General features: G+C 38.3%; 1 protein-coding gene across 3 annotated transcripts in view; it reads left to right on the top strand.

Annotated features, from left to right (window-relative positions):
• The window catches only part of SLC38A11 (solute carrier family 38 member 11), a 59,621-nt gene that overhangs the window by 11,498 nt on the left and 38,176 nt on the right, over nt 1–9,947 (top strand). For all 3 annotated transcript variants that reach the window (XM_023516354.1, XM_003795146.1, XM_023516355.1), the window contains 2 exons: nt 4,300–4,406; nt 6,923–7,002. In XM_023516354.1, the coding sequence (XP_023372122.1) occupies nt 4,300–4,406; nt 6,923–7,002 (187 nt within the window). The remainder of the gene's footprint in view (nt 1–4,299; nt 4,407–6,922; nt 7,003–9,947) is intronic.

Here is a 9,947-nt window from a genome sequence, read left to right as displayed (position 1 = left end):
CCCAGGAGTTCGAGGTTGCTGTGAACTATGGCACTCTACCAAGAGCAAAAAAAGTGAGACTCTGTCACAAAAAAAAATGCATTTGGGGGTCATTTTTGGAAGATGTTCAGGATAGGTAACAAATCTCATTAGATCATTAGTGAAAAGTGTCCTATATGCTAATGAAGACCCTACATGTTAATCACAGCACTCTCTGTCAGTGTCTTTCTAGGCCTTAGCAACTTCCCAGTGAAGCAAAAAGTTTGTAGGAAAAAATAGAACCAGATACACAAATAATTTGATTTAAATTATGTTCGCCAGAAATATATAAATAGTGAGTTCAGAGTTTCGGGAACATGAACTTGAACTTTCCATTTTATTATTTTAATTCTTAGCTTTATGATGACTGTTGAGCTATGGTGTAGTGATTAATTATTCCCTTTTGGTATGTGTGCACGCACTACTGCACATGCATGGGTGTCACTGTGTGAAAATTAGTGTCATTGTTCCGAATAATAGCATTTTTTTCATGCCACAAACATTCACTTATTTAAGGCTTTACCTTTATAAACCTTAGACTTTGCAGAAACTGATGCATAGCTGGTGATGGTGAGGATACTTTAACAATATAATGACATGAACTCTGAAAGAAATTTAATATAGATAAAAAATTTAAACAACAGTGTCTTTTTTGGATTAGATATAGCACCTTAAGTGACTATGTTGATTAGCACAGCTTTTTAAAACTTCTTCATTATTATGGGATTATGGGTACATAATGGGTGTATATATTTATAGGTTACATGTGATGTTTTGATACAGGCACACAAGGTGATTAGTTAAATCAGGGTAAATGTGATATCCATCACCTCAGGTATTTATCATTTCTTTGTGTTGGAAACAGTCCAATTCCATTCTTTTAGTTATTTCAAAGTATCTAACTTGTTGACTATAGCCATTTTGCTGAGCTATCAAATATTGTTCATTCTATCTAACTTAATTTTTGGATTAACCATCCCTACTTAATTCACTCCTGCCTGTTACCTTTTCCAGCCTCTGGAAACTATCATTCCTCTGTCTCCATGAGATCAATTGTTTTCAATACTCAGCTTCCACAAATGAGTGAGAACATGTCAGATTTATCTGTGAGTGGCATATTTCACTTAACATAATATTCTCCATCCTATACAGGTTGTTGCCAAGTGGTAGGATTGCATTCTTACCTATAATATTCCATTGCATATATGTACCATAATCTCTTTATCCATCCATCCATTGATGGATGCTTAGGTTAATTCCAAATCATGGCAACTGTGAATAGTGCTTTAACAAACATGGGAGTTCAGATACCTTTTTGATAAACTGAATTGCCATCCTTTGGATACACATGTATACTAGCAGTGGAATTGCTGAATCATAAGCTGTTTGTATTTTTAGTTTTTGATGAACTTCCATACTGTTCTTCACAGTGGTTGCACTAACTTACTGTATCTTGCCATGTCCAATGTGCTCCTGTGTATGATGAACACCCATGGTTTGGGGCCCAAACTTTTAGGAAAATACCCCTGGAGAAAGTGGCCAGCTCTTGGCTGGGAGAGACACATCTGGGGAAGCTTCCCTCTCCCTGGTAAGCATGTAGATCACACTGCCCTCCTGAAGCTGTCCCCTTTGTGAAGGCTGCCTTTTCCCTCTCTCCCAGGAGTCCTTCCTTCCCCACCCAGTCCAAAGCCAAGGTGGAGATGGCCATGTACGTGGGAAGCCAGGCAAGTCTCTGGGGCCTGTGCAGGGCTCCTGGTCCCCTCCTTGCAGCCCAGGTATGGTTTTCAGCCCTCACCCTGCAAGGCCATGGCCCACTTCACCAGCCCTAACACCATCCCCTGATTGCAGCACTCAACAGAGGCCACTCCGGTAGGCATCCACCAGACCTCAGTTCCCCATAGAGTGGAACCCCATGTGCCCACTGGGCCCAGGTAGGAGGGCATGGTGGCCCCAGGAGACTCACTGGGCTCCCTTGTTCCCAAAATGTACTGTGAACATATAATGTGCAGCCTTATTTTCCCCTCAAAAACCTGGTCATAAAAGTATGCATTATACATGGCAAAATATGATACCTTCCTACCAGCAGTGTATGGAAGGTTTCCCTTTCTCCACATCCATGCCAGCTTCTATTGCCTTTTTGACAGAAAGCCATTTGACTGAGGTAAGATGATATCTCATTGTAGTTTTGATTTACATTTCTCTGATGACCAACAATGTTGAGCATTTTTTTCATGTACCTTTAGGCCATTTGTATGTCCCTTCTTTTGAGAAATGTTCAGACCCTTGTGCCATTTTAAATCAGATTATTTGATTTTTCACTCCTACTGAGTTGTTGAACCTCTTTATGTATTCTAGCTACTAATCCCTTATCAGATGAGTAGTTTGCAAATATTTTCTACCATTCTGTTGGTTGTCTCTTCCCTTCATTGGTTGTTTCCCTTGCTGTGCAGAAGCTTTTTAGCTTGATGTGGTAACATTTGTCCAATTTTGCTTTGGTTACCTATGCTTTGGGTTGTTAATTAAGAAATCATTACCCAGACCAGGATCCTGAAGAGTATTCTCTTTTAGTAGTTGCATAGTTTCAGGTCTTTGATTTAAATCTTGAATACAGTTTGATTTTATCTTTTTATATCGTGAGAGATAAAGGTCTAATTTCATTCTTCTGCATGTGGATATGCAGTTTTCCCAGCACATTTGTGAAGAGACTACTGTTTCCCCACTAGACATTCGTGGCACCTTTGTCAAAGTTTACTGTAGATGTGTGGATTTGTTTATGGGTTCTCTGTTCTCTTCCTTTGGCCTAATTGTCTGTTTTTATGTCAGTACCATGTTATTTTGGTTACTACAGCATGTAGTACAATTTGAAGTCCAGCAATGTGATTCCTCCAGTTTTGTTCCTTTTGTTCAGGGTGGCTTGGGCTAATCTGAGGGTAAATGTTAGGATTACTTTTTCTATTTCCATGAAGAATGCCATTGATATTTTGATGAGCATTGCATTGGCTCTGTAGATTGCTTTGGGTAGAATGGATACTTGAACAATATTGATTTTTCCATACATGAGCATTGAATATCTTTCCAGTTTTTTTGTGTCCTCTTCAATTTATTTCACCAATGTTTTATATTAATACTTTTCATGATAGTGATACTTCACTTTTCTGGTTAAGTTCCTTCCCAGGGTTTTTATTTGTAGCTATTGTAAATGAGATTAAATTTTTGGTTTCTTTTCTGATTATTTGCTGTTGGCATTTAGAAATGCCATTGATTTTTGTATGTTGATTTTATGTTCTGTAACTTCACTCAATTTGTTTATCAGTTCTAACAGTTTTTCATAGCACAGCTTTTAAAATATATAAATCTGTGTGTTTTACCTTATGTTGAAAACTTCTTTTTCTACTTGATTTTATATAGAGAAGAGAAGTAAAAGTATTTAAGGAATAGAAATAAAAATAAAAAGTTTTTTTCTATTTTTAGTTACTCATTTTTACCTAAACATTGATTTCTTTTAATTTTCTTAAGGTATTACTATTCAATTCTATTAAGACACAGAAGTTTTTAAAAACCTCCTGAGGGAATGCATTGTCCTCATGTAGCTTATTTACTACATGAAAGGTTTTGCCATCACAAGGTTTTGTTTTTTATTTTATGTTTGTTTGTTTTTGGAAACAGAGTCTCAAGCTGTTGCCCTGGGTAGAGTGCCATGGCATCATGCCTCACAGCTATGGAGCCCAACCTCCAACCCTTGGGCTCAAGCAATCCTATTGCCCCATGTGTTTCTCTTTTTAGTAGAGATGGGGTCTCACTCTTGCTCAAGCTGGTCTGGAACTCCTGAGTTCAGGCAATCCACCCACCTCAGTCTCCCAGAGTGCTGGGATTGCAGGTGTGAGCCACCGCACCAGGCCTATCACAATGTTTGGAAAGGAAATAATATATTTTACCATTGACAAAGATTTCTATAGTTTCTGGGTGAAGAGCATAATACTCCAAGGGGTGAGAGAAGGCAGAAGCACGGGAACTGATTAGAAGGCTATTAAAATAACTCCAATGTAAACTATTATGACAGCATTTGAAAAATAGGTTCATCCTTAAGTTATTTTGTATTTATATTTTTGTGAACTATTTCTGTTTTTACGTGGCTTTATGGAGATTATTAACCTAAGTCATTATCATTGAGGTAGTATTTATGTTTACGTACTTTTTATTATTAAATTCTTGGCTATTTAGTTGTGTCTCCAATGTGTTGCTTATACCTATTAACATTTAATAAAATTTATTATGTTGTAGTTGATCCTAAAAACCTGTTTGTTGGCCGCCACTTCATAATCATGATTTCCACGGTCACCTTTACTCTGCCTTTATCCTTGTACCGAGACATAGCAAAACTTGGAAAGGTAATTTTTCCTTTTTAAATAGACACAGAAATGCACCTTGTTACCTTATTGTTCTTAATTATAGTATTTGTCTTTCCTTTCTCTTAGTTTCCTTATGATTATGCTGGAGTAAACTGTGAATCATTAGCTTCTTTGGGGGAACTGATGATTCAATAAATATTGGATAAGTGTGAACTAAATATGTTCCTTAAAGTAGATATCCTAATTAGTCTCAGAGAGCATACTTTAAATTCAGCAAATATAAAGAACTACTTAATGCAAGTCTTTTTTTTTTTTTTCCCAGAGACAGAGTCTCACTTTGTTGTCCTCAGTAGAGTGCTATGGCGTCACAGCTCACAGCAACCTCCAGCTGTTGGACTTAGGCAATTCTCTTGCCTCAGCCTCCCAAGTAGCTGGGACTACAGGTGCCCGGCACAACACCTGGCTATTTTTTTGTTGCAGTTTAGCCAGGGCCAGGATCGAACCCACCACCCTCAGTGTATGGGGCTGGCACCCTACCCACTGAGCCACAGTCACCACCCTTAATGCAAGTCTTAATGTATTGGAGAAGTGTTTAATTTTTTGTGTAGGGAGTTTAAATAATTTCAAATTAAATTAAGAAGTAAAGATGAATCTCTTCAATGGCTTAAAATATTTTTATTTATAAATTACATCTGTTTGCCTGTTTGTCACCCAGTAGATGTAATTGTCAATGTGCTGGTTGATAAATTTTTGAGCATTTGGCCAACATTTATAATTCTTATAACTAAAGAGAAATTACTAAAGTCTTTCTAATGAAAACAACCAAATAACTATTCAACTCACTACATAAGCTCATTTGTACTTGCTGTCAAGGAATGTTTGTATTTTACCCAAAATATTTTGGTACTATGTCTACATGATGCCAAGCATTCTGCCAGAAAATTTGAAGAAGAGTTATTCATATATTTTTATATTCTGTTGTGAAAAATCCAACAGTTGCTTGGATTTTACTGTTTCCTGTGCTGTTTGATGCTGTGCATTCAGTTTCTAAGTCCCTCCTTCTAAGTAGAGCTAAAGGTGGAAATGATTCAGATTATTCTGACCACCACATCATCCATCTATGATAGTCATCCAAAAATAAACAAAACTGTATGAAGCTTGCTTTTGTGAGTTATCTAAAATAATCACACTAGTTTCCATTTAACATGTATAATGTAGACACAAATGTTACCTTCCGACTGCAGCCAGCAAGGCCCTCCTGAAAGGAAAGGTACTAATAAATATTCTAACATATTATCAATACTTGACCATTTTTTTCCCCTAAAAGTCCCTTTAAAGTGTCATATTAAAATATCTAAATAAACAGCAGGAGCCCTGATATGGAGTTAGACTTCTTGCATTTGAGTTCTATTCCTGCCGATGTTTAGCTGTGTGACCTGGGACATGTTGCTTAATCTCTCAGAAGATCAGCAGATTCATAATAGAGAAATCTTTCTAATTAACAATTAATAACTTAGAAAACAAAGTTCATGAGAATCCCATGAAACAAAAGCAATTTTGTCTTTGCCTTTTTTTTTTTCACTAGAGAAAAAAATCCAAATTGGACTTATATGCTAAGAAATTAAGACTAGAGACGTAGAAACAGCATAATGAGTGTGTCGGGCACAGGCGCACAGAAACCAGTGATAGTTTAGCCCACTGAAACAATGAGGGAGCAGAGAGGAAAAAGCAAAATGCATCTAGAAATGTGGACCAAAGTGCAAAAGCACATAGGAAAAATGACTAACAGGGCTTGCCAGCAGACAGGAAAAGGTAGAGACACCTCCCTAAAACAACATATTGGGAGGGGGATCAGATGAGTGTTGTGTTGGAAAGGAGAGGGTGGGCTAGAGATAGAAGTAGAAGAAGCAATTAATGGTAGGAAAAAAGTACTGATTATCACTAACACGGACCTGAAGCTAATATAAAATTTCAATTTTACTTTTATGATCTAAACTCACCAGTATTGTATTCTGTGCATGAAGCCACTAAAAATGTTTAAAGCTGACTCAGTGCCTGTAGCTCAACAGCTAAGGCGCCAGCCACATACACCAGAGCTGGCCTGCCAAAATGACAACTACAACCAAAAATTAGCCGGGCATTATGGCGGGTGCCTGTAAGTCCCAGCTACTAGGGAGGCTGAGGCAAGAGGATCGCTTAAGGCCAAGAGTTTGAGGTTGCTGTGAGCTGTGCCGGCACTGCACTCTACCCAGGGCCACAGCTTGAGACTCTGTCTCAAAAAAAAAAAGTTTAAAGCCATGTTGCAAGATTTCAACAATAATCATATATAGTACTTGCTATTTGGAGTGGAGGGTGGAGAGAACCAACACTATGATCTGAAAAGAGGTTTCGTGCCTGAGATTATCAACCCAGTCTACACGAATATACTGCTAAAGAATTGGATAGAAAAACCTACCCCCAAGTAAACTCTCAAGTGAAAAAAGAGAAAGACCTAGTATTTTAAATGAAATCATCTCTGTCCTAAACTGACAATAGCTTTACATTTTCTTTTGCAGATCTCCCTGGTTTCTACAGTTTTGACAGCTCTGATTCTTGGACTCGTAATAACAAGGGTAGTGACATTGGGTCCATACGTGTAAGTTTTGTTGCTTATACTATTAATGCAGAAATGTAAAGTGGTGTCAGAAACATCATTTACCTTTAGCATTTGACAAAATGAAAGAAATTTCAGGTAAGTGAGCATATATTTTTCAGTTGGACCCCGCAAGGCTGATGAATTTAAGTTTTACATATTTTAATGGCCAATACAATTTGCATATGTTTATACAAATAGAAAAAGGATTTTGCAGAGTCGGAGAAAGGGAACAAGTTTTATCAGTCTGGACTGTAATGGGAAGAATAAAGGACTTGGTGATATTTTAATCTGTTAAACTCAATGTAGTTGTTGTCAAAGCACCTGGTATTATCATCTGACATTATATTCTTTAATTATTTTGTGTTAAAAATCTCGTCATTTGTGAGCTAATGGTGGTAGTGGTATTTATTAGTTTTTAATATTATCAGGCCAAGTAAAAGCTTGACAAATTAGCACTTGTTCCCTCAAGTTAAAAAATGTCACTCATCCATGAAATTCCCCAAATTGTGTATATTTTTAATCTAAACTATACAGTTTTGTGCTTTCCATGATGAACAATGCATATTTATTGAATCAATGAATAAAAGATTAGGGAGTTTCCACAAGACCTTCAGTATTTTCTCTATACTAAACAAGACAAAGTAAAACTAATTTAAGACATAATGTCTAGCACAATAGAGGTAATACTGGGTCTTCAAAGAATGGTGTCTGTGAGTGAAAATAAAAAGGCAACCTTGTGAATAGCTCATTGATAATGCAGTTGCCAATGTAATTTGTGTTTTTCTATTGATTAATTGTTCCTCTGCAAAATTACTTCATTTTTAACTGTACTTGCATATGATAGGCTTTTTAGTTTATCAGGAAAATACCAAAAGAAAAAAACAATGTCTCTAGCTTATTTGGAAGAATACAGCATTTTTTTGAAAATAATAACTTTTTTTTTTTTTTGAGACAGTCTCACTATGTCGCCCTTGGTAGAGTGCATGATGTCACAGCTCACGGCAACCTCAAACTCTTGGACTTAAGCGATTCTCTTACCTCAGTTTCCCAAGTTGCTGGGACTACAGGCACCCACCAGAACGCCTGGCTATTTTTTTTTTTTTTTTGTAGTTGTCATTGTTGTTTTAGTGGGCCCAGGCTGGTTTCAAACCCGCCAGCCCAGGTGTATGTGGTTGGTCCCCTAGCCGCTGAGCTGCAGGTGCTGAGCTAGGGTGACCAGACGTCCCGCTTTTGGGGAGACAGTCCTGCTTTTCAACAATCTGTCCCACATTCCGTGGCGTTTTAAAAAAGTCTCAATTTTTGGAAAGAATGCACGAACGGGTGGGAGAACAGGAAGGAAATATACGGTTTTCGGCTGCCATGTGGCTATTTCGCCAGAATATGAGTTTTATATTATTTTTGTTAATTTTATAATGTTAAACTGTAATAATAACAATTGCTGAGAAGTGATTATCGAGAACTGCTTATCAAAGTTTGCATTGTTGTCAGGCCCTGCCCCGCCCCTGGCCATGTTGTCCCGCTTTACAAATGTTAACATCTGGTCACCCTACTCTAAGCCAACTTTTTTTTTTTTTTTTTTGAGATGGGGTCTTGATCTGTTGCTTGGACTGGAGGGCAGTAGTATCATCAGAGATCACTGCAACCTCAAACTCTTGGATGCTAGTGTTCCTCCCACCTCATCTTTCTGAGTAGCTAGGATTACAGGCATCTACCACCATGCTATTTTCTATTTTTTGTAGGGATGTAGGGATGGGATCTTGTTCTTGCTTAGGCTGGTCTGGAACTTCTGGCCTCCAACAATCCTCCCTTTTCAGCCTCCAAAGGACTAGGTTTGGAGGCATGAGCCACTGTATCCAGCCAATATCTCTATTGTTGTAAAGGATGTAAATGGAAGAGAGACAGCATAAGTATCTCTAATGTTTATATTAATTTGTCCTCTTCACATAACTTGATCCTGATTCACAGTTGTACTGGTCTGCTCAGGCTGCTGTGAGAGAAACTGAGCAGCTCAGCAACAGAAATTTATCTTCTCATGGTTCTGGAGGGTGGAAGTCAGGGATCAGGGCACTGGTACCGCGGGTTCTGGCGAGAGCCCTCTGTTGGCTAGCAGTGGGCGGGCTTTCTGTTGTGTTGTCACTTGGCAGAGAGAGACAGCAAGCTCTCTGCTATCTCTTCTCATAATGACGCTATCCCATCATGAGGCCTCCCCCTCATGACCTCTTCCAACTGTAAGGCCTCCTCATATTAAGGGTCAGGCTTCCTGAGTTTTCCTGGAAGAAAGCAAAAATAATCAGGTTTCAACACACAAATTTGGAGGGCACGCAATTCAATCTATAGCATTCATGATTTTGAAATGTCCCCGATTCAGTTCAGTATGGCCGTCTATTCTTTCATTTAGTAACCACTTATTGAGTGCCAGTTGTTTCCAGCTCTTTTGCTGTGCTCTAAGAGAAAAAGAGCAGAGAAGGGCGTACAGTAACACCTGCTGCAAGTCACTCACATTCAAATGTGGAGAAGGGTTTTGTTTAAAAAGAAGAAGAAGAAGAAAAGAAATGAGAGTATAATGAGACAAGTCCAAAGTAGAGGCATGAAAGGGGACAGAGGCAGCAGCCAGGAAGAGAGTGCTCAATTGTCCCTTCTGATCACTGAGGGCTTCCTGGGGGAAGAACAATACGTGTATAATCTGAGTATTTTAAAGGACGAAGTGGAATTTTTCCAGGTAGATAAGAAAGGAAAGGCATCATACATCTGGGTAAAAATACATACAAAAGCACAAAATGTATGTCAACTCTACTGACACCTAGTGTCTAATGTATTGGTACTGTATTCGGCTCTGGGTTTCCTTTTTTTTTGAAACAGTCTCACTTGGTCACCCTTGGCAGAGTGCCATGCTGTCTTAGCTCACAGCAACTTCAAATACTTGGGTTCAAGTGATCTTCTGACCT

This window comes from Otolemur garnettii, unplaced genomic scaffold (genome assembly GCF_000181295.1).
Source record: "Otolemur garnettii isolate 467f Iridium unplaced genomic scaffold, OtoGar3 scaffold00090, whole genome shotgun sequence".
Classification (NCBI taxonomy): Eukaryota; Metazoa; Chordata; class Mammalia; order Primates; family Galagidae; genus Otolemur; species Otolemur garnettii.
The sequence above is the reverse complement of the archived record's forward strand: the minus strand, read 5'-3'. Positions and strand labels throughout refer to the sequence as shown.